A 25,629-nucleotide genomic window follows, 5' to 3' on the forward strand; every position below is an offset into this window, starting at 1 on the left:
TAGCAGGGCTTCAAATGAAATCAGATCACCCAGCTTGTGGCTTTAAAGTACTACTAGCTGAGTAACGGATGGTAATTTCCCATCTATTATGCTAAGGCTCCCTTTCCAATGGGTTTTTGTGCATTCTGCTAAGTGACTCTGATTCTCATTTCTCCAACACATTTTTCTTCCCTGAAGGCCCTTCTAATATGCCCAGTTTTGACAGTCAATGGTTTAGTACAATTTGCAAGGATTTATTTTTCTCTGCTACAGATTGATTCTTATCTCACTTTGATTTGTTAGGAAGCATTTGACCTTCTATCAGTGAGAGGAGAGGTGTTGAGGTCTATTCTGCAGATAATAAAGAAGAGGCGATTTTATTACATTGTTTTACAGAATCTGAAGAGTCAGAAAGAGAGAGCAGAGGGCTGCCATAAGAAAATCAATCACCCAAGTGTACTGCAGAATGTGTGCCCTGGACACAGACAAATAGTCAAAACAAGGAAGGGTTTAAATACAGAGATCATATCATTACCTTCTCAACTTGGGGCCATACAGATTGATACACACATTTTAACTTAATATCAATGTGAAATCAAAGTGCTATGTTCATTTCTCATGACTGCAGGTGACAATAAAATAATAGACTACTGAGTGATACTGGGCTAGCATGACAATTAATCCCCTTGAGGATTACAATTCAATTTTTCTAAGTCTTTATTATTGAGGAATAACGTACATACGGTAAACTGCAATCTTAAGACCACAGTTCAATATGCATATATGAGCACTTATTTACATAACTATCACTAGATCAAAAGGTAGAAAATTTCCAGCCCTCTAAAAGGTTCCCTTATGCTCACTTAGTCCTGCCTCCAAGGATATCCACTATTCCGACCTCTATCAACACATTAATTTTGCCTGCTTTTTTTTCATTTAAATGGAATCATACAGTATCTCTATTTTGTGTCCAGTTTATGTTTTGCTTATCACTGTGAGATTCAGCAGTGTCACTGTGTGCATCACTAGTTTATTTATTTTCACTGCTGGGGAATATTCTATTGTATGTATATACCGCAATTTATTTAGTCATTTTATCATTGATGGGCATTTCATTTCTTTGAATAAAACTGAACAAATTGCAAATAAATATTTAACAAATTGTACTCAGATATAAATCACAGAGTCACCTCTTACCAGAAATTAAGAAATACACTTTCCTCCTCTGTGCATATCCAGTGGCAGTTTTGAAAATGCCTTTCTTTATGATAGCAACACCTAGTGGCCTGAGAAGGCTATAGTTTGGATGTGTGCATTTAGATTTGGAAACAGTGATTTAGTTAATAGATCTCCGATAGCATCTAGATGTCCATTAAAATCACATAACAATGTCTGGGCTTCCTTAGAAATCATTTAAATCAGAATTTACAGAGGTGAGAGCCCAGGGCTGGTAGGTGATAAAGGCTGCCTCAGGGATTTTAACATGCAGCCAGGGCTGAGAACCACCAATCTAGAACAGTTTTTGCTGAACATCATACAAACACAGATTGCTGGACTCCACCCTGAGTATATTTCAGTGTATCTGGGTGGGGCCCTCAAATCTTTCAACAAGTTCCCAGGTAATACTGATGCTGCCGGTCTTGGGACCATGATGAGAACCAATAATCTAGACCAACTCTGTTATTTTACAAAAGAAGAAACTCCAGGCCGGGCATTTGCAGTAATTTGCTGGAGTCGTCGAGCCAGTTAGTGACAAAGTGATAATTAGAATGGAGCCTCACAGTCACTTTTCCTCTCATCTGATAGAGGTATAATTGGGTATCTCTGAATGTTACATCATCTGAAGTTATGTTAAAAGACTACTTCCCTCCAAAAAAACAAAATAAGGAGACATTTAAGGGGGTGGGTGAAAGTAACTCTTTTCCATAAACCTAATTGCAAGAACTTAAGCATTCGGGGCGGGGGTGGGGGGTGCGGTAAGTGAGCAGATCACATATTACAGAACCAAGACTACAGAAGGCCAGCAGGGATGGGAAACAGAGTCAGCTTGGACTCTGGTCCCTACTCAGGAAAGGATGCATCTCTCCTCTCACTCCTTTCCTCCCTCAACTGCCCCCTAAAGGCTGAGCTGTTTCAGGGCAGATGGCCCAAGTCAGCCAGTCAGGAGACCTCTTGGCCAATAGTTTGTTTCTCCTACATCTCTCTCAGAACACAGGATTAATCCGGCTTGCTGCATTTCCCTATGGTTCTTAATATTTACCCCTTACAAAAGAATGTTTCCAAATCTGGCTGGTTTATCCCTACCAGTTATGGCCCAAACCTGAGGTTCAAACAGCTCTGTGCCCAAGGGTCCATAGTACCTCCCAGGCTGTCCAGAGGGGTGACCCCATCCTCCCAGCTGTGCTAACCACGCTGTAATGACTCAATACACCCACAGCTTGGATGTTGGCCTGCAGAGCCATTCTGAGCCATCTTCCTGGCCCCCTGAACTCAGCATGGTAGGAGAGCTTTGTCTAAGGGGCTAGAAGATCAGTATTTTAAGTACACATTGCAGGGGATTCTAAGGTAACCTAGGTCTTGGGGACCACTGCCCAATATTATATTGTTGAGTAAACATTAATCTCAGCTGATGCTGTTTTGAGGGGTGGGGTTTAATGGCATTATACAGCGATCCTCATTGTGTCTACACTTTTGGGTGGTGGAAAAAGTATTTCCAGCTTAAGATTCAAGCAGGAGTGGGCAAGTCTGGTTGGCTCAGTCAGCAGATTATGTGACTTTTGATCTTAGTCTTGTTGGTTTGAGCCCCACATTGGGCACACAGTTTACTTAAAATATAAACAAACAAAATCTTTTTTTTCTAAGATTTTATTTATTCATGAGAGACACAGAGAGAGGCAGAGACATAGGCAGAGGGAGAAGCAGTCTCCCTTTGAGGAGCCTAATGCAGGACTCAATCCCAGGACCCTGGGATCAGGACCTGAACCAAAGGCAGACACTCAACCACTGAGCCACCCAGGTGCCCCAAACAAACAAAATCTTAAAAAAAAAAAAAAAAAAAGATTCAAGCCAGAATGAATTCATTCTACCAAATGAAAAGAAAGAAAAGAAATTGCATCAACCAGAGCCTGTAGGTGTAGGTCATTTGCATATAAGATATTAAAAAATGTTTTCTATAAAGAATAACTGATACAAGCCAGAGACTGGCAGAAAAATATTTCCACATTATAACCAATAAAGGATTTATATACAAAATATATACAAAGAAATCTTACAACTCAATAATAAGAAAACAACTCATTTTTAAAAGTAGGTTCCACATCCAATGTGGGGCTTGAGCTCACTACCCTGAGATTAAGAGTCACATGCTCTACCAACTGAGTCAGACAGGTACCCCAAACCAATTTTTAAAATAGGCAAAATAGAGATGCTTGTCTGGCTCAGTCAGTAGAGCATGTGACTCTTGATCTTGGGGTCTTTGAGCTCAAGCCCCATGTTGGGTATAGAGATTACTGAAAAAAAAAAAAAAAGAAAAGTTAGAAAATTTAAAAAAAAAAACAGGCAAAATATCTGAATAAACATTTCACCAAAGACGATATACAACCGGCAGATAAGCATATGAAAAGATGCTGAATCAATATCAATAGTCATTAGGAACACACAAATTAAAACCACATTAAGAGTCTACACTCAGGGCAGCCCGGGTGGCTCGGTGGTTTAGTGCCGCCTTCAGCCCAGGGCCTAATTCTGGGGATCCAGGATCGAGTCCCATGTCGGACTCCCTGTGAGGAGCCTGCTTCTCCCTTTGCCTGTGTCTCTGCCTCTTTCTCTCTCCTCTCTGTGTTTCTCATGAATAAATAAATAAATAGTTTAAAAAAAAAAAAGATTCTACACCCACTAGAATGGTAATAATCAAAATGGATTGACAATTACAAATGTTGGTGAGGATGTGGAACCTCCCCAATGTGTAAGCCTCAGCATTGATGGGAGGACTGTACATTGGTGTGGCTGCTTTGGAAAACAATTTTGGTAGTTTCTCAAAAATTAAGCATCAATTTACCAGATGATCCAGAGAGCTGTCTCCTAGGTATGTATATAACCAAGAAAAATGAAAACATATGTTCACATAAAGACACATAAATGTTCACAACAGGATTATTCATAATGGCTATACAGTAGAACTGTAAATGCATAAACAAAATGAGTATGTCCATACAATGGGGTGCTATTTAGCAAAAAGAGAGAGAGAATGATGAACTCCTGATTCATGTTACAACATGGATATATGTCAAAAATGTTTTGTAAAATGAAAGAAGCCAGACATAACGGCTACATATTTCTTTTTTTTTTTAAGATTATTTATTTATTTATTCATGAGAGACACAGGGAGAGAGGCAGAGACATAGGCAGAGGGAGAAGCAGGCTCCCTTTGGGGAGCCTGATGCAGGACCCAATCCCAGGACCCTGGGATCACAATCTGAGCCAAAGGCAGAGGCTCAACCACTGAGCCACCTAGGTGCCCACAACTACATATTTGATGATTTCACTTACATGGAAAGTTCGTAACAGGCAACTTTATAGATACAGAAAGGACATTAGTTGCCTGAGGCTGGGGGTGGGAATATGGGGAAATGACTAAAACTGTCCATGACAGATCTTTTTGAGGTGATGGGAACGTACTAAAATTGGATTGTGGTGATAACTGCACAACACTGTAAATTTACCAAATCATAAATTTTACACTTAAAATGGGTGAATTTTATGGTATGTAAATTATACCTCAAAAAAGCATGCAAAAAGTACAGAGACAAAATTATCATTACGTTGTAGAAAAAAACTTTCATAGAATTTTACAGAGTTTACAGCACAATGAGGCTATAGTTTTTATCAGTGGTTCCCAACCATTCCCAGCCCAAGAATTCCTTTTTAACAGCAAAAACAGTGACAGTCTTACATATTCTAATTGAACCTTTAGTATAAATCAAGGAAATAGATCATTTAAGGAATACTGTGAACTCAGTAATAATTTGAATTTGCATTAACTAGTCACATCTACGACATACAAAAATAGTAGATGGGTATGCAAGACATTATTATACTGACAGTGCTGAGTGCACCTATGGATTCATGGGCTTCATGCATAATGGTGGGGTCAGCGGCCCCAGATTTGAAAGCCCCTCAAAATCTTTTTGCCATCCAATGCAGCATTGAAAAAAAAAAAAAAAAAGCAAAAATACTACTTTAAGGTCAATTCCATGGTGTGTGTAGTCCTCTCCACAGTCAGTTTACAGCTGGGAAGAACAGGACTGATTTTTGGACTACAGGCTTGTCCCACGTGTAGGCAAAATGTTTTTGACAAGTGGATCACAGGAAAAGAGGAAGTCATATGACTGGAAAAATACAGAAAAGTTGACTGGTTGGATGTCTGTCCAAACAAATAAGGGAGCCAGTTCGTGGAATCCTGTTTTGTCCCCAATCTATCCACCCCAGGGCCCATTGCAGTTGTAACCAGTGTGTTTCAACCGTTCTACAGTGTTAATGACCATGACCGTGCAGACACAGCATACCCCCAGGGAGCTTCTTTCCTCTGGGATTTTCATTTTTCTGTAGGATATCCTCTCAACTTTACCGACAGTGGCACAGCATCATTAAGTATTTCTGGAATTACCGATTGAGGACTTCCCACGTATAAATCAATCACTTAATTGGATCTGAAATGTACTGTTTTCATTGCCAAGAAATGGGTTCCAAAATCGTTTCCAAATTATTTATAAGAAACACTTGTCTGTTTCAGTAAGTCTTGTTTTTGTCACTGTCCACTGGCAGCCACTCACGCTGCACCTGCCTTGTTCAGCTGGCAGCCACAAGTGTTGCAAAGGCGAGAAACATAGGAGAAACTTATTTTTAAACAGTGTATAACTGTTCAGTTGCACTTCCAAATAGTATGTTCAGTATGCTTGTGGGTGACGCATAATAAATACACTATTCTTCCTGTGTTACCAGATGTTCTGGACACTCTGTGGTGTATTCATTACATTTTTTTTTCCAGAATAACAATTGGACCTATTGCTTTAGCAAACTTCACCAGAACACATACTGAGTATACTATTTGAAAGTGTAAATAACATAGTTTAAAAGTCGGTTTATCTTGTGCTTCCTGACTTTGCGGACATGCTGTAATATCCTCTGCTAAGGGACGTCACTTTCATCCGGTAAGAGACCATCCTTCCTAACCTCACCTGGTCCTGGCAGTCTCCCCAGGGCCAATTCATTTCCTATATTGGTCATTTAGGTCATTGTTCCCCGTGTTACCATATTTTTTCAAGGAAAATACTCTTTTACAGATTAAAGAAAATATTTTCAACAAATAAATTTGTGACTAGATTAAAATATAAAGTGGAATAAAACGGACCAGAATTACATAAAAACTTGTATTTGTAATGTAAACATGCAAATTTATAATTTAAAGAAAAGTTCAGGGTAATGGCATATGCTTTCATAAGTAACTCTCTCTCTTCATTCATTATGTAATTTTAAAATAGAAATTTTTGGATCATTTGATCTATTGAAGTTTCTCAGAATTTCTCTGTATGTGGCATTATGCCATTACTCTGCTTTAACAAAGGAATGAAAGGCAGTTTGTAAAGTTATTTACTGTCAGAAATATTGTTTCTAGGGCAGCTCTGGTGGCCCAGCGGTTTAGTGCTGCCTGCAGCCCGGGGTGTGATCCTGGAGACCCGGGATCAAGTCCCACGTCAGGCTCCCTGCATAGAGCCTGCTTCTCCCTCTGCCTGTGTCTCTGCCTCTCTCTCTCTCTCTCTTTCTCCGTGTGTCTCTATGAATAAATAAATATTAAAAAAAAGAAATATTGTTTCTAAAGCTTGTTTATTGCACTCACATTTGTGTATGTTATCACTGAAGGGTCTATGCCTCTCAAGTACTAAAAATAGCAAATAGCAGTTCTGACATTTCCTTTTTTTTTTTTTTTAGTTCTGACATTTCTTATACAAAAACTTTCATTTCAAGAAGTCTGCTTCTTCTCTTTCAATGTCAGTAGAATTCTTTTTTTTATTTTTCCTAACCCAAGAATTTCCACTTTACCTAGTTCTTACCCCAGCAGGATAATTTGAAAGGAAATATCAAAACCAAAATTCATAACATAATATTTATAAACATCATGAATGGGGAGCACCTACTATAGCCAAGAGCTTCATAGATACTATATTTAACACTTCCAAAAATCTTACACTGTAGAAGTCACTATCCTCACTTTACAAATAGGTAAGGTACACACAAGGGAATGTCACAAATGTAAGGAAACTGGTCCAGGGTCCTACAACGAGTAACAGGCAGGGTTAGGATGTAAACATCCTTCTGTCTCTAAGTCACTCTACCTCCTACTCTCCTGAAGTGAACATTTATGTTGCTTTATTTCAAGGCATGGTTTCGACAACAGTATTCTGTTAAGTGCCTTTAATTTAGTGTTATAATTATTTTCAAATTCCGGTAACAGTTACATACAATAAAGTGAACAAAACCCAAGTGTTGAATTTTATATTTTTCTTTCTTTCTTTTTTTTTTTTGAGATTTTATTTATTTATTTGAGAAAGAGAGAGCTTGAGCAGGAGAAGGGGCAGAGGAAGAAGAACAAGTAGACTCACCACTGAGCGGGGAACCTGACACAGGGCTCGATCCCTGGATCATGACCTGAGCTGGAGTCAGACACTTACCCACCACCCAAGTACTTTTGACTTTTATATTTCTATGCCTTAGTGCAACCATCACCTAGATCAAGATCAGATGATTCTAGCACTCCAGAAGTTTCTCTCGTGCCCTTTCCTCATTAATACCACACCCCCAAAAGTAACCACTCTCCTATCCTTTTTCATTATGTCTATCATGAAAAATTAGTTTTAACTATTTTTTAACTTATGTATAAATAGAATCATAAAATACATAATATCATTTTGTTTGGATTCTTTTGCTCATCATATGTCAGGTTCATCAACGGACAATGTTACTTTTTAAAATGTTAATTACAATTTTGTTAATGTTAAGTTCAAAGACATTTGATTTGCTTTATTTTTTTAAAGATTTTATTTATTTATTCATGAGAGACACAGAAAGAGAGGCCAAGACACAGGCAGAGGGAGAAGCAGATTCCCTATGCAGAGCCCGATGTGGAACTCGATCCCAGGACTGAGGATGACCTGAGCCAAAGGCAGACAATCACTGAGCCACCCAAGTGGCCCCTTGATTTGCTTTGAGACACTGAAGAAAAACTTGGGGTGCCTGGCTAGCTTAGTTGGTAGAACATGTGACTCTTGATACCAAGATTTGTAAGTTCAAGCTCCACATTGGGTGTAGAGATTACTTAAAACTAAAAAAAAAAAAAAAAAAAAGCAAAACCTTTAAAGAATAATGAAAAAATTTAAGTAGTATTTAATAATACACAGCTAAATATTTAATAATAAAATTTAATTTATATACTTCAAATTAATATTTCTAAAGGTTACAGAAACTTCTAAACCAAATTTTGAGAAAATATTATATCAGTCCACTTCTGAACACTTAGGTACTACTGTATTTTCATAGCCAATATATATATATTTAAATATTCCTTTTTTTTTTAGAGAGAGAGAGCACACACACACACAAGTAGGGGGAAGGGTAGAGGGAGAGGGAGCAACAGAATCTTAAGCAGGCTCCCAGCTGAGCACAGAGCCTGACATGGGGTTTGATCTAACAACCATGAGTGAGATCACAACCCGAGCTAAAACCAAGAGTCCAACACTTAGCCAACTGAGCCACCCAAGTGCCCCTTAAATCTTCTATATGAAGGTAACTCCGGTGGCTCAGCAGTTTAGTGCTGCCTTCAGCCCAGGGCGTGATCCTGGAGTCCTGGGATTGAGTCCCACCTCAGGCTCCCTGCATGGAGCCTGCTTCTCCCTCTCCCTGTGTCTCTCTCCGTGTCTCTTGTGAATAAATAAATAAAATCTTAAAAATAAATACATAAATAAAATCTTAAAAATAAATAAATAAATCTTCCATAGAACACAAGTACCAACTATACATTTTATGATAATGCACATTTTTCCTTTTAAACGAACCATTTTTAAGATTATAAAAATTTTTTCATTTTTAAGTGTGTAGAAATAAAAGGTGCAACTTCATGTGTAATTTTACATAGTAATATCTCTTGAAAGCCTGGTACTTTAATTTCTTAAAAAGTCTTATGTAAGAGATTTGGGAATGCATAATTATTTCCATCTGTATAATTACTGACGGAATTGTGGGACTCACTATAGAGCTAAGTATGTAATTCCAACATATTCCCATGACTACATAAGGGTTGCCAGTAAAAACTGTGGAAAATGGTCTTGCAACATTCAATATTACACACAAATCAGAACATCATGAGTGACAAAATTGTTTTTTTGAAACATTTTATTTATTTATTTGAGAGAGAGAGAGAGAGAGAGAGAGAGAGAGAGAAAGAGAAAAACAGATTCCCCACTGAGCAAGAACCTGGATATGGGACTTGCTTGATCCCAGGACTCTGGGATCATGACCTGAGCAGAAGGCAGATGCTTAACTGACTGAGCCAACCAGGAGCCCCCCCGTGAGTGACAAAATTCTATGACACAAGTTATATGGAGGATATTTATAAACTTTCTTTTTTTAAAAAAATGTAGCTTTTGAAGGCAATCATTGCAACTAATGTTACAAGGGAAGGAAAAGACCCAGAAAGAGAAAGATAGTAAGAAGGAATAGAGAGAGGTGTGTTGACGTTGATGTTGTTACAAATTCACTTAAAGAAAAAAAAAACCATTTAGGAACATGGAACATGGGTAATTTTGCACAAATGTGGTTGAAATAATACAGGCTTTGGAGCCATACAGACTTGGTTTGAATCTTAGGTTTATTACTTATTATCTTTCTTTTTCTTTTTTTTTTTTTTTAACTTATTATCTTTCTGACTGTGGCAAGTTACTTAACCTCTGAGCTTAGCTTAGTCACCTGAAAACTGAAGAATGCTTACTCAGAAAACTGCCATTTATCTTACATGATAAAAGAAAACCATTCGTACCAAGTACATACAACTTTTTCTTCTCCTAATAATTATTAATGTATTAAAAGATAATCACTGCAACTGACCTTCCCAATACAACCTACTGGATATATTCAGAACTGCATGCAAACACCTATATTCTTTCCATTATGCAAGTCGATCTCGAAATAGAGAGACATCACCTACTCAGAAATATTACAGAAATTAGGACTCAGAGGTAGAAAACCACAGTCATGGAAGGGAGTATAAACAAAGTGATGTGAATTCAAGGAGAATGCAATGAGCGCTCTCCAATGATGCCTCAGACCTAGTGGTTCTAGAGTTTTATCAGCAGAGTCCTGGAATAATAACAGGATGGAAAACAGTGGAGTTATCCTGTCAGCAACTGACATACTATTTTCATGCATACTAAATATGCAGAGTAGGTTCTGGGATCAGATGACTGTATAGGTTCAAAACCTAGACCTAGGGATCCCTGAGTGGCGCAGCGGTTTAGCGCCTGCCTTTGGCCCAGGGCGCAATCCTGGAGACCCGGGATCGAATCCTGCGTCGGGCTCCCGGTGCATGGAGCCTGCTTCTCCCTCTGCCTGTGTCTCTGCCTCTCTCTCTCTCTCTCTCTCTGTGACTATCATAAATAAATAAAAATTTAAAAAAAAAAAAAAGCCTAGACCTAATACTTTTCAGTTGTATGTCAAATTACTTAGCTTAATCTCTCATCTGTTAACATGGATAATGATTGGGGATGCCTGGGTGGCTCAGTGGCAGAGTGTCTGCCTTTGGCTCAGGTTGTGATCCCAGTGCCTTGGGATCGAGTCCTGCATCAGGCTCCCTGCAGGGAGCCTGCTTCTTCCTCTGCCTATGTCTCTCATGAATAAATAAAATCTTTAAAAACAAAAACCAAAGAAATATGGATAATGATTGTTATCACTACAGAGTCATGATGAACATTTGATGAGCTTATCACTGAGAGGGCTTAGTTTTGAACAGTATCAGGATACATTTGGCACTAATTCACATGCCCCTTGCCTTTCAGGACTTGCTTTCTGGGTTCTCCTTCTGCTTCTCTGGTCATTCCTTACTCCCCAAAGCCACACAACCCCAGGGCACAACTCAAGAAGTCCTAGCAGAAAACAGCTGCCAAAAGACTTAGAGCCAGATAGAGATATCAGAGGTCATGCAGGTTTGGAGTCTGGCCTTACCCACGTTAAGACCCAGGAAATATTATGCCCAGGTATAAAGACAATACTTGAGGAGTAAGAGACAGGAATAAGAAACTCTAGAAATAAATGTGAAACTGAAACAAAGCCTAAACTCCTTTTGACAGGATCAAGTTGATCTGGAGCAATTTGGTTTTTAGAGGAACCCTCAGTGATGTATCATCCACAATTTCTAGTGTACAATAAAAATTACTAGATGTACAAAACAAGACCAAGTGTCTATAATCAAGATAAAATAATCAATAAAAGCAAACAAAAGTGAAAAAGGACTTCAAAATAACTGTAATGAATATATCAAAGAGAAAAAGATGCATGAAAGAGGTAACATGGAATATTTCGACAGTTATAATCAACAAAAAAAGAATCAAATGGGGCACCGAGGTGGTTCAGTGGTTGAGCATCTGTCTCTGGCTCAGGTCTTGGGGTCCCAGGATTGAGTCCCACATCAGGCTCCCCACAGGGAGCCTGCTTCTCCCTCTGCCTATTCTCTGCCTCTCTCTGTGTGTCTCTCATGAATAAATAAATTTTTTTTTTTTTAAAGGAGGTTTCATATGACCTGGCCATCCACTACCTCCCTGGTATCTTATGACTCTCCAATGTAATCATTCCTTTCCTTCCTTGCTGTCCCTTGAATACGTGTGGCAAAATCTTGCAGTAGTTCCTCTGCCTGGAATGTTCTTCTCCAACGTGTCTCTCTGGGCACCTTATTTAAAAATCATAGCCCACTTGCCATCAACTTGTACACCCAAATCCCTATGCCATCCAAGCCCTTAGATTCCTAATCACCAAATCATTCCTTATTTTGTCCTGTTGCACTTTTCACCTTGTAATATAATCTGCTTCTTCTGTTGAATGCTCATTGTCTGTCTCCACCCGATAAAGTTATCTCTGGGGACACCTGGGTGGCTCAGCAGTTGAGGACCTGCCTTTGGCCTATGGCATGATTCTGAAATCCTGGGGTCGAGCCCCATGTCAGGCTCCCTACATGAAGCCTGCTTCTCTCTCTGCCTATGTCTCTGCCTCTCTATGTCTCTCATGAACAAACAAACAAACAAACAAATAAATCAATAAATAATTTCTGAAAGGATAACTTTTGTTAATTGTTGCAAATTAAGTTCCATTTCATGTCCTCCATCTAATATAGTTTTCTCTATTTACCTTTGGAACTGCTTATGATGTGTGATAGAGTAGTACTATAGTACAGAGTTAAAAAACACTCTGGAACCAGATAGCATGGATCTGCAAGTAACAGAATTCCATATATATGTATGTTATTTATATCCCATATTTATATATATATTATTCTGTCCCTATATATGGGATTTATATATATATTCTGTTTTATATATATATATATTTACATATATAACTTGCAGAATGTAGGCAAACAGCTAAATTGCTGTCTTTGTTACTAATCAATAATTTTAATTTGTTACCGATTAATCTATATATAATCAAATAGTACAGATAAGCCAATTGTATGGTGTTCTTACAGGTTCTAAGCATTTCCCATATTAATGCATTTAATCCTTCTTTTTTTCCCCCAAGATTTTATTCATTTACTTAACAGAGAGAGAGAGAATAAGCAGGGGGAACAGTAGAGGTCCTCTGCTGAGCAGGAAGCCCGATGCCAGGCTCAACCCCAGGACCCTGGAATCACGACCTGAGCTGAAGGCAGATACTTAATTTACTGAGCCACCCAGGTGCCCACATTTAATCCTTCTATCAACCTAATGAAAACCAAGGCACCAAAAGATTAATTTGTACTAAGACATACAGCTAGTAAGTGACACAGCAGGATTAAATCTATGTAGAGTTCCAATGAAAAGAAATGTTTAGATGAGACAAAATAATTCTTAAAATAATAATAATAATAATAAATGAACTAAATATAACAAATTTATGTCTGCTTAAAAAACAAAACAAAACTTTTCTAAGCACTAAAGACATAAATGTAGATATTAGGATATGTCACTAGGTGATGCTCTTTGTTAAATTTCTCTCCTGAGAAGGTAATCTGAGTTCTGACTCATTCAGATGGGAATATAATCATTTAGTTGGCTCTTTAGCCACAAAATTTACCTTGTCCAGAAAATAAGGTTATATGCAAAAAGGTGAGCCACACAAATTCATGGGAAACTTTCTGTAAGACTGTAAGCTTAGAATATTGAAACTTTCCCAGCATGAACATGGTTATTTCTCTCTGTTTATCTTTCTCCATCTATATGTCCATTTTCCTTAATGTTTTGATAAGATTTTATATTTTTAAACAAAAAATCTGATTAAAAACGGGTAGAGGGTTTGAATAGACATTTTTCCAAAGATGACATATAGGTGGCCAAGTGACACGTGAAAGGATGCTCGCTTGACATCACTAATCATCAGGAAAATGTAAATCAAAACCACAATGAGCAATCATCTCACACTTCATCACAATGGCCACTCTCAGAAAGAAGAAATAGCAATTACTGGTGAGGATGTGGAGAAAAGGGAACCCTTGTGTATTGTTCATGGGAATGTCAGTTGGTGCAACCACTATGGTAAACAGCATGAAGTTTCCTCAAAAACATTTCTTTAAAAATAGAAATACTGGGCAGCCCGGGTGGCTCAGTGGTTTAGCCTTCAGCCAGGGCATGATCCTGGAGACGGGGGATCGAGTCCCACGTCGAGCTCCCTGCATGGAGCCTGCTTCTCCCTCTGTCTGTGTCTCTGCCTCCCCCCCTCTTTGTGTCTCTCATGAATAAATAAATAAATTCAAAAAATAAATAAAAAATAAAAATAGAAATACTATATGATCCAGCAATCCCATCCCCTGGGAATTTACCCAAAGGAAACAAAAACACTAATTTGAAAAGATATATGCAGCCCTATGTTTATTGCAGCATTACTTACAATAGCCTAGATATGGAAGCAATGTAAGTGTCCATCCATCCATAGATGAAAGGATAAAAAGATGTGGTACATATATGTGTGTGTATATGCATAAATATACATATAAATTATAAATTAATAAGACAAATGCATACATTGCACACTTATCAAACTGATAGAAATTTAAAGATCAAGTGTTAGAAAGGATACAGAGCATGTAATATGTTGCTGTGGGAAAAGGAGATAACAATTCCTCTGGAAAGATAGCGTGGCATTATACAGTAATTCTGAAGATGCATATGCATATGGCTGGATATATCTAATAGAAACGTGTACCAAGAAAAGAGACATATGTACCAAGATACACATGTAACAATGCTCATAGCAGTATTCTTTGCACTAGGAAAATCTTAAGATGACTCAAATATCCCTCAACATTAAAGAGGATAAATAAATCGTGATATGTAAAGACAATGGAATAAAACACAGTAACATAAAATGAACAAATTGGAGCTCTTACAACAACATGGATCAATCTCACAAATAAAATAGAGATATAAAATAACATGCATGGTATAAGTCTGTTCATATAAAGTTCGAAACCAGCGTTTGCCACTTATTTTCAAATGGTTCAGTAAATATATATCTATATCAATCTCTTGAGATACAATGAAAATCATGTAGCAAATCAATTATGAATCTAGATGAAGAATATACTCTACATACAAGTATATACATTGTACTATTTTGCTGTTTTCTTTAGGTTTGAGATATTTCAAAATAGAAAGAAAAAAGATTAAAAATCAGATAAGCTCATTTTTATTGTTTTCTTTTTTTTTTAATTTTTATTTATTTATGATAGTCACACAGAGAGAGAGAGAGAGAGAGGCAGAGACATAGGCAGAGGGAGAAGCAGGCTCCATGTACCGGGAGCCCGACGTGGGATTTGATCCCGGGTCTCCAGGATTGCGCCCAGGCGCCAAACCGCTGCGCCACCCAGGGATCCCTTATTTTTATTGTTTAAAAGTAGTTTCTTCATCTGAATGACAGATGTATAACTTTTCTTTATAATTATTTATTAAACTATGCATATGAATTTTATTCATTTTTTCCTGTATGTATACTTTGCAAAGGAAGGAAGGTAAAAAACTACAATCAGGTATGTAAAAATACCTTTTTTTTTTTAAGATTTTATTGATTTATTCATGAGAGACACTGAGAGAGAGGCAGAGACAAAGGCAGAGACAGAAGGAGGCTCCATGCAGGGAGCCCAATGTGGGACTTGATCCCAGGTCTCCAGGATCACGCCCTGGGCTTAAGGCAGATGCCAAACCGCTGAGCCACCCAGGTGTCCCTGTAAAAATACTTTGAAAGAAAAGCTGTATACACTTGTTAAACATTATTATTAAAAAAAAATGAGATTTTTATAACAAGTAAACTTTTTTTTTTTTTTTTTTTTTTTTTTTTTTTTTTTAAATTTTTATTTATTTATGATAGTCACAGAGAGAGAGAGGCAGAGACACAGGCAGAGGGAGAAGCAGGCTCCATACACCGGGAGCCCGATGTGGGATTCGATCCCGGGTCTCCAGGATCGCGCCCTGGGCCAAAGGCAGGCGCCAAACCGCTGCGCCACCCAGGGATCCCTATAACAAGTAAACTTATAAGTAAGTGGGCTTTGTTATGTGGACCATTTATTTGAGGTCAATCTATGAAAAGATATTTAATGAGGATGAATTTTTGAGGCTAGCACTAGTAATATAATCTGATTTTTCCATGAGATAGTATTATATTATTGAGATAGTATTAATGAGATAGTATTATAGTATTGTAACAACTAACAATTCTGAATCTTGTTTAGTTTGGTATCAGATAATATACTCTTCTAAATAATTCCCATATGCAATATGATATATTTTTTTAAAATTTTATTTATTCACTCATAAGAGAGAGAGAGAGAGAAAGAGTGAGGCAGAGACACAGGCAGAGGGAGAAGCAGGCTCCACACAGGGAGCCCGACATGGGACTTGATCCCGGGTCTCCAGGATCAGGCCCTGGGCTGAAGGCGGCACCAAACCACTGAGCCACCAGGGCTGCCCACAATATGATATCTTGATACTCATTTTGGCAGATAATCCAGTATCTGCTACTTAAAATTTATTATAATTAACTTTGGATGAAAGTATTTAATTATCCAAGTATCATGCATAATTTAAATTGTCCATGTATGAATTTTGCTTGTTTTCCATAGGTTTTTGCTATTTATCTCACTAGGATTTCACAGTATTTTTGTGTAAAACTCTCAAAAGCCAGAAGTTCTTCAGAATTTCATGTTTTCAAACTGACTTTTAAAATATTAATCTACTTGATTATCTTTTGGGTCATCTAAATCAATATCAAAATCTAAGTCATCATCACTTTCTTCATTTCTTCTACAACTTCTATGGTTGGAATGTAGATTAATTTCAGGATTTTCTGTCTTTTCTGGTTCCTTATTAAACCTAAAAATAAAAAGTTAAAAAAATTTATCTTTATTTCTCAGGCTTTCATTATTTAACTGCAGATTGAAAAGAACTTTATAGTACATTTCTTGATTAACAGAGTCTAATAAAATTAGTACAGAGAAAAAGATACTTGAAGGTTAACGTCAGTCAAGATCCAATCAATTCTAACACTGTAGTCAATAAAGTAGGCTTGAAGAAATTAATACTTGATGTCCATTAAAGTAAAGTAGTTGCATAATGAGTAAATTCTTCTTGGATGAGTGATGAATGTGAACCTCATGGTTAAATATTTTAATTTCCTACAAATATATATTTATTTTTACTGGAATGATAGAAAAATGTAACAAATAATTAAGAGTTTTTCCTGGTAGGTAGCAAAAAGAAGTCTAAATAGGGTGTGATACACACTACCATAAGACTCTCAGAGCTACTAGATGTTTTCTTAAAAGAAAATTCTACACATTAAAAAACACTTACTAAAAGAGTAAATTCCAAACATTAAAAAAAAAATACTCACGGAACAACAATGTCTTCTTTCTTTCCACATTTTGCACAAACTTCAAGTTCACAGGCACATGGTCTACATATTATGTGATAAGAATCCTTTACTGATTTTTGTAAACATTTAACACTGAAAGTGGGAAAAAAAATCAAGTATTATTTTTATCTAATTACCTAAGATTTATTTGATGAAATAAGGGGGTATAGCTAAATATACAAGTGAAAATCCTAAAAATCAGAACTCTTATATTTCAATCTCAGTTACTTATGTCAATTTAGATCGATTATATAGCATCTCTAACAGCTGATATTACAAAATATTAGTACTTGAAAATTATCTTTTTTTTTCAAATTTTAAGTAAGCTCTAGACCCAACGTGGGGCTTGAACTCATGACTTCGAGATCAAGAGTCACATGCTCCACCGAATGAGTCAGGCAAGCACTCCAGATTTATCTACTTTCTTAAAGCTTTTAAAAATGCCATCTGCAAATACTGATAGTCTTACTTCTTCCTTTCTTATTTGGATCTCTTTTATTTATTTTTCTTGCCTAATTACCCTGGCTGACTTTCAGTAATATGTTGAATCAAAGTGACAAGAATGGGCATCCTTGTCTTGTTCCTGATCTTAGAGGAAAAGCTTCCAGCTATTTATTGTTGAGTATAATGTTAGCTATGGGCTTGTCATATATGGCTTTTATTATGTTGAGGTATGTTCCCTCTTTACCCTATTTTGAGAGTTTTTATCATTAAAAAATGTTGAATTTTTTTGTCTAATGCTTTTTTGTATCTATTGAGATGATCATATTATTTTTATCCTTTATTTTGTTAATGTAGTGCATCACATTGATTGGCAGATATTAAACTATCCTTGTATCCCTGGAATAAATCATACTTGATCATGTTGTATGATCCTTTTCATGTATTGTTGAATTTGGTTTGCTAATATTTTGTTGAGGATTTTTGTGTCTATGTGCATCAGGCACACAGGCCAGTAATTTTCTTTTTTTCTACCATCCTCATCTGGTTTTGGTATTAGGGTGATGTAAGCCTCATAAAATGAGTGTGGCAGTGCTCCCTTCTTTTCTACATTTTGGAATAGTTTGAGAAGAATTGGTATTAATTCTTTAATATATATATGGTCAATTAATTTACAACAAAGGAGCCAAGGACAAATAATATGGAAAGAACAATCTCTTCAATAAATAGTGCTGGGAAAACTGGACAGCCACATATAAAAGAATGAAACTAAAAAAAAAAAGAGAGAGAGAATGAAACTGAGCCCTATCTTACACCATACACAAAAATTCACTCAAAATGGGTTAAAGACTTGAATGTAAGACCTGAAACTATAAAATTCCTAGAAGAAAACATGGGCAATAAACTCCTTGATAAATGTCTTAGCAATAATTTTTTGGATTTAAGACTAAAAGTAGGGCGCCTGGGTGGCTCAGTTGGTTAAATATCTGCCTTCAGCCCAGGTCAATGATCCCAGGGTCTTGGAATGGAGTACTGCATCAGACTCCATGCTCAGTGAGAGTTTGCTTCTCCCTCTGTCCCTCCTCATGCATTCTCTCTCTCTCTCTCTCTCTCTCTCTCTCTCTGTCTCTCTCTCTCCTGTTCTCTCTCCAATAAATAAATAAATTCTTTTTTAAAAAAAGAAAAAAGACTAAAAGTAAAGCAGCAAAATTAAAAATAAGTGGCACATCAAACTAAAAAGCTTCTGCCCAGCAAAGGAAACTATCAACAAAATGAAAAGGTAACCTACTAAGTAGGAGAAAATACTTACAAATCATACACAGTATCTGAGAAAGAATTAATATCCAAAATATAACGAACTCACACAACTCAATAGCAAAACCACAAACAGTCTGATTATAAATGGGAAGAGAGGGTAGCCCAGGTGGCTCAGCGGTTTAGCACCACCTTCAGTCCAGGGCCTGATCATGGAGACCTGGGATTGAGTCCCACATCGGGCTCCCTGCATGGAGCCTGCTTCTCCCTCTGCCTGTGTCTCTGCCTCTGTGTGTGTGTGTGTCTCTCATGAATAAATAAATAAAATTTTTTTAAAAATAAAAAATAAATAAATGGGAAGAGAATCTCAATAGACACTTTTCCAGAAAAGACGTACAGATGGCCAACAGGTATGAAAAAAATGTACATCATTAATTACCAGGGAAATGCAGATCAAAACCACAATGAGATATCTCCCCATACATGTTAGAATGGCTGTTCTCAAAAAGACAAGAAATAAGCATTAGTGAGGATATGGAGAAAAAGGGAACCCTTGTGCAATGTTGGTAGGAATGTAAATTAGTGTAGCCACTATATAAAAGAATATGGAAGTTCCTAAAAAAACCAATACTAGAAATTCTATATGATCTACTAACTTCACTTCTGGGTATTTATTTGCAGAAAATAAAAACACTAACTCACAAACATGGACGCACCCCATGTTACCTGCAGAATTATTTGTAATAGTCAAAAAATGGAAACAACCTACAGGCAGGCACCTGGCTGGCTGTCAGCAGAGTATACAATTCTTAATCTTGAGTTCATGAGTTTGAGCCCCACTTTGGGCATAGAGATTACTCAAATAAATAAATAAATAAATAAATAAATAAATAAATAAAGTGTCTACTGATAGACGAATGAAGAAAATGGTAAAATATACAATGGAATATTATTCAGACATTAAAAAGAAGGAAATAAAAAGGTATAAACTTCCAGTTATAAAATAAATAAAGTCATGGATAGCATAATAACTACAGTTTTGTTTTGTTTTAAAGATTTTATTTATTCATGAAAGACACCAAAAGAGAGGCAGAGACATAGGCAGAGGGAGAAGCAGGCTCCCTATGGGGAGCCTGATGCAGGACTTAATCCCAGAAACCCCAGAATCACAACAAAATAAGATATGTAAATGGCCAATAAGCACATGAAAAGATGTTCCACATCAGGGAAAAGCAAATCAAAACTTTAATGACATATTACCTCACAGCACTAGAATGACTATTACCATAAAGAAAGACAATAACAGGTATCAGTAATAATAATGTGGAGGGATGCCTGGGTGGCTCAGTGGTTGAGCATCTGCCTTTGGCTCAAGTCGTGACCCTGGGATTCTGGGATCGAGTCCCACACATTGGGCTCCCTGCACGGTGGCCTGCTTCTCCCTTTATTATTAATTTTTTTAAAGATTTTTAAAATTTATTCATGAGAGACACACAGAGAGAGGCAGAGACATAGGCAGAAGGAGAAGCAGGTTCCCTGTGGGGTCCTCCATCCCAGGACCCTGGGATCACAACCTGAGTCAAAGCCAGATGCTCAACCACAGACCCACCCAGGTGCCCCCTTCATAAGGCTTTTTGTAAAAAGTCAAACCTAAGAAAAACTTGGAATGAGAGACCCAAGATAGCAGAAATTCACTTTAAACATAGACATGTGGGCAGCCCCGGTGGCTCAGCGGTTTAGCACTGCCTTCGGCCCAGGGTGTGATACTGGAGACCTGGAATCGAGTCCCACGTCGGGCTCCCGGCATGGAGCCTGCTTTTCTCCCTCTGCCTGTGTCTCTGCCTTTCTCTCTCTCTCTCTCTCTGTGTCTCTCATGAGTAAATAAATAAAATCGTTTAAAAAAAATAAACATAGACATGTAGTTAAAAGTAGGACAAGGGAAAAAAAACCTAATCAACAGAAAGCTAGAGTCACTATGTTATCATCAAAATATACTTTAAAGAAAATTTTCAGGTATAAAAAAGAGTTATTACATGACAATAAAGGGATCAATTTTCCAAAAACACTGAAAAATCCTAAGTGTTTATGCACCTAACAATTGGGTGTTAAAATAAATGAGGCAAAGTTATTGATAAAAAGAGAAGCAGAAAAATCCACAAGTACTGTTAAGGACTTAACACTTCTCTCTCTCTAACTGATGGAACAAGTATACAAAAAGTCAATAAAGATACTGAATACTTGGTTGATAGAACGCTGTCAAATTTACAGAACACTCCAACAACCCAAGAAGAGCAATATATTCTCTTCAAGTACACATGGAGCATTCCATAAGACAGACCATATCATGAGCCATAAAACCAATCTCAACAAATTAAAAAAAAGATTTTTAACCTGAAATTTGTTTTTTTACCACAGTGAAATTAAGTAGAAATCAATAAAAACAAAAATATCTGGAAAATGCCCTAATATCTAGAAAAAAAAAAAACACTCCTAGATGACCTACAGGTCAAAGAGGAAATCACAGGGAAAATCAGAAAATATTTTGCCTGGGAGCGCCTGGGTGGCTCAGTCAGCTATGCCTCTAACTCTTGATTTCAGCTCAGGGTATGATCTCAGGGTCCTGGAATTAAGCCCCACACTGGGTTCCCCGCTAAGCAGGGAGTTTGCTTCTCCCTCCCCCTTTGTCTCCCCCACCCTGCCACCCCATTCATGTGCCTGTGTGCATGCACAAGTTCTCTCTCTCTGAAATAAATGAATTTAAAAAAAAAAATAAAAAGAAAGAAGACTTAAAAAAATACTTCGACTGAACAACAAATGAAAACACAACATCAAAATTTATAGAACAAAATACAAATGTTCCTGGGAAATTCATATAATTAAATATTTATATTAAACACTACCTAAACCTCTACTTTAAGAAAGCGGAGGGGAAAAAAGAAATAAAATAAATTCAAAGAAAACAAAAGGAAGGAAGCAATATCAATAAAACCAAAATCAATGAAATTGAATGGGCCCTGGCTAGCTCAGTTGTTAAGAGCATGCGATGCTTGATCTTGGGGTCATGATGGTTCAAGTCCCACATTGAAGATACAGATTACTTTAAAAAAAAATCAATAAAATTGGGTGCCTGGCTAGCTCAGTCAGTAGAGCATGTGACTCTTGATCTTGGTGTCATGAGTTCCAGTCCTATGTTGGGTATAGAGATTGCTTAAAAACAAAATATTTTTTAAAAATTCAATAAAATTGAAAACAGAAAAATAGAGAAAATCAATAAAACCAAAAGCCGGCTCTTTTAAAAAGAAATTAATATAATTCATAAATACAAAGCCAGATTCATGAAGATAAAAAAAAAAGAGACAAATTACCAATATCAAGAATGAGAGAAGAGATAGCACTAGGCAAATCCAACAGATATTAAAATAATAAAGGAATTTTACTAAAAACTCTATACCTATAAATCCAACAACTTCATTCAAATAGACACGTTTTTAAAAAAAGATTTTATTTATTTATTCATGAGAGACACAGACACAGAGGCAGAGACATAAGCAGAGGGAGAAGCAGGCTCCCTGTGGGGAGCCCGATGCAGGACCCCAGGATCCACCACTTGAACCAAAGACAGACGCTCAACCACTGAACACTCAGGTGTCCCAAACAGACACATTTCTGAGGCATCTGGGTGGCTCAGTCAGTTAGGTCTCTGCCTTCAGCTCAGGTCATGAATTCGAGTTCCTGGGAATGAGCCCTGTGTCCAGTTCCCTGCTCAGTGGGGAGTCTCCTTCTCCCTCTTCCTCTGCCCCTCCCCCCACCAGGGGTCACACTTTCTCTCTCAAATAAATAAATAAATAAATACATACATACATACATTTTTTAAAAAAGAAATAGACATATTTCTGAAAAAGCATACTATCAAAACTTGCTCAAGAAGAAACAGATAATCTAAAAATTCTACCCATTAAAGAAAAATTTAATCATAGTTGAAAACTCCAGCTGCAGAATGGCTTCACTAGTGAATCCTACCACATAAGGGGCACCTGGGTGGCTCAGTGGTTCAGTGCCTCTGGCTCAGGTTCTGATCCCAGGGTCCTGGGATAGAGTCCCACATCAGGCTCCCCACAGGGAGGCTGCTTTTCCCTCTGGCTATGTCTCTGCCTCTCTCTGTGTCTCTCATGAATAAATAAATAAAATCTTAAAAAAAAAATTCTACCAAATAAGAAATAGTACTAATTTAAAAAAAAAAAAGTAAAAAGAAATAGTACTAATTTTACACAAATCCTTCCAGAAAACAGAAAACAAAATAGGAAGGAATACTTCCCAACTCATTTGATGAGACCCTAATATCACAGCAAAACAAATACAAAATTACAGACTGTATTTCTAATGAACATAGATGTAAAAAACCTATGACAAAATGTCAGCAACTGAAACTTAGCAACATATAAAAAGGATATACATCACGACCAAGTAGGCTTTATCCAAGGGCATGCAAAGCTGATTCAAAATTAAAACCATGCACCAAATTGATGGAAAACCAAAAATTATCTCATTAGATGTAGAAAAAGCATTTAACAAAGTTTAACATCTGTTCATGACAAAAACTCTCAGCAAAGTATAAGGAAACTTCCTCAACCTAATAAAAAGCACCTACAAAGAAACTACAGCTCATATCACACTTACTGATGAAAAAATGAATACATTCCCCAAAACATCAGGAACAGGGCAAGAATATAGGCCTTCTTTATTCCTTTTCAAAAACATACTAGGGGTTCTAGGCAGTGCAGCTAAGGCAAAAAAGAAATACAATTGGGCAGCCCGGGAGGCTCAGCGGTTTAGTGCCGCCTTCCGCCCAGGGCATGATCCTGGAGATCCAGGATCAAGTCCCATGTCGGGCTCCCCGCATGGAGCCTGCTTCTCCCTCTGCCTGTGTCTCTGTCTCTCATGAATAAATAAATAAAATCTTTAAAAAAAAAAAAAAGAAAAGAAATACAATTGCATATAGATTGGAAATCAAGAAATAAAACTGCCTTGATTTAAAAAAAAATCATTATCTATGTAGAAAATTCCAACAAATTTACAAAAACAGTATTAGAAATAAAAAGTAGGGGGTGCCTCACTGGCTCAGTTGGTAGAGCACGTGACTCTGGATCTTGGAGGTTGTAAGTTCAAGCCTCACGCTGGCTATAGAGATTACTAAAAAATAAAATTTTTAGAGATGCCTGGGTGGCTCAGCAGTTAAGTGTCTGCCTTTGGCTCAGGGCATGATCCTAGAGTCCTGGGATCAAGTCCCACATCAGGCTCCCTGCATGGAGCCTGCTTCTCCCTCTGCCTATGTCTCTGTCTCTCTCTCTATCCCTCTCCCTGTCTCTCATGAATAAAGTCTTTAAAATGTTTGAAATTTTAAAAAATAAATAAAAAGTGAGTTTATGAAAGTCATAGTACATACAGTCCATAAACAAAAATAAACTGTATCAATGTTTGGGCAGCCCGGGTGGTTCAGCGGTTTAGCGCCACCTTCAGGACATGATCCTGGAGACCCAGGATCAAGTCCCATGTCAGGCTCCCTGCATGGAGCCTGCTTCTACCTCTGCCTGTGTCTCTGCCTCTCTCTTTCTCTCTGTGTCTCTCATGAATAAATAAATAAAATCTTAAAAAAAAACTATATCAATGTTCTAGCAATGACCAATGTCTTTCTGTAGAAATTGACAAATAGATTCTAAAAGTTATAAGGAAAAGCAAAAATCTATTAATAGTCAAAACTATTTTGAAAAAGAAAGCCAGGCTGGAAGACACATGATTGGATTTCAATCTAACCATAAAGCTGTAGTAGTCAAGTTAGTGTGGCACTGGTGGAAGGACAGACATATAGATCAATGGGACAAAACAGATTCCAGAAATAGATCCATACATATATAATCAATTGATTTTCAGCACAGTACAAAGGGGATTCAATGGAGAAAAAAATGGTCCTTTCAACTAATGATGCTGGAACTGGCTATCCATAAAATTAACAGGAAAAGGATCATAAGCCCAAATACAAAACCAAGAATTATGCAACATCTAAAAGAAAACACAGGAGAAAACATTTGTGACCCTGGGCCAGGCAAAGATTTCTTAGCTACAACAACAAAGTCATGATAAAAAATTCCTGATAAATCCTGATCATCACCAAAATATAAAAAATTAAAAAAAAAAAAAACAAAATATAAAAAAAGTATTCTTCTTTAAAAGTATAGGGGACAAGGGCAGGCCACCCCAAGATGGGCCACTTTGGTGTGAACATTATGTTGAGTTAAAAGAAATCAAAACCTAGGAGATTCAGGAAAGCCCTTCACTTCTCACACAATTGCTTGCTTATACCAGAAAGACAGCTATTAACAGAAATTCTACTTTACCTAGACACTTACCAACATAATAGCACAATCTTTGTTTTCTAGACATCTCCTCTCCTCTCACCTTCCTCCTAATGGTATCCTCAAGACCTGTAACCTCTCCTTAGCTCATATAAATCATGTTACCTATTTTTAGAATTTCCATGATCCTGTACATGCCTCCTTCTGTTACTCCTGAGTTACTCATTTTCTGTTTGTTTGCTAAGGCTTTTGTGTGTCAGATCTGGAATACACCTTGAGAGGAATGGATGAATACTGCTTGATTCTAATTAATTTCCCAGGTTAGTGGCTATGGTGACTAGAGCTAATTGTCTGGTTTGTCTACCTCAGGATATGGACTTTAAGGAATATACCCAAGTGGCTGCCAAAA

General features: G+C 37.2%; 1 protein-coding gene across 4 annotated transcripts in view; it reads right to left on the minus strand.

The window, feature by feature from the left end:
* The window catches only part of C1H9orf85 (chromosome 1 C9orf85 homolog), a 117,540-nt gene that overhangs the window by 41,373 nt on the left and 50,538 nt on the right, over positions 1–25,629 (minus strand). For 2 of the 4 annotated variants that reach the window (XM_072838179.1, XM_072838188.1), the window contains 2 exons: positions 17,155–17,268; positions 16,047–16,634 (listed from right to left, as the gene is read on the minus strand). The exons of the other annotated variants lie outside the window; for them this stretch is intronic. In XM_072838179.1, the coding sequence (XP_072694280.1) occupies positions 16,490–16,634; positions 17,155–17,268 (259 nt within the window). In that variant the 3' untranslated portion in view covers positions 16,047–16,489. Of the gene's footprint in view, positions 1–16,046; positions 16,635–17,154; positions 17,269–25,629 lie in introns of those variants that run through there. 4 annotated transcript variants of the gene reach the window in all.

The sequence above is a fragment of the Canis lupus genome, chromosome 1 (genome assembly GCF_048164855.1).
Source record: "Canis lupus baileyi chromosome 1, mCanLup2.hap1, whole genome shotgun sequence".
In the NCBI taxonomy this organism is placed as follows: domain Eukaryota; kingdom Metazoa; phylum Chordata; class Mammalia; order Carnivora; family Canidae; genus Canis; species Canis lupus.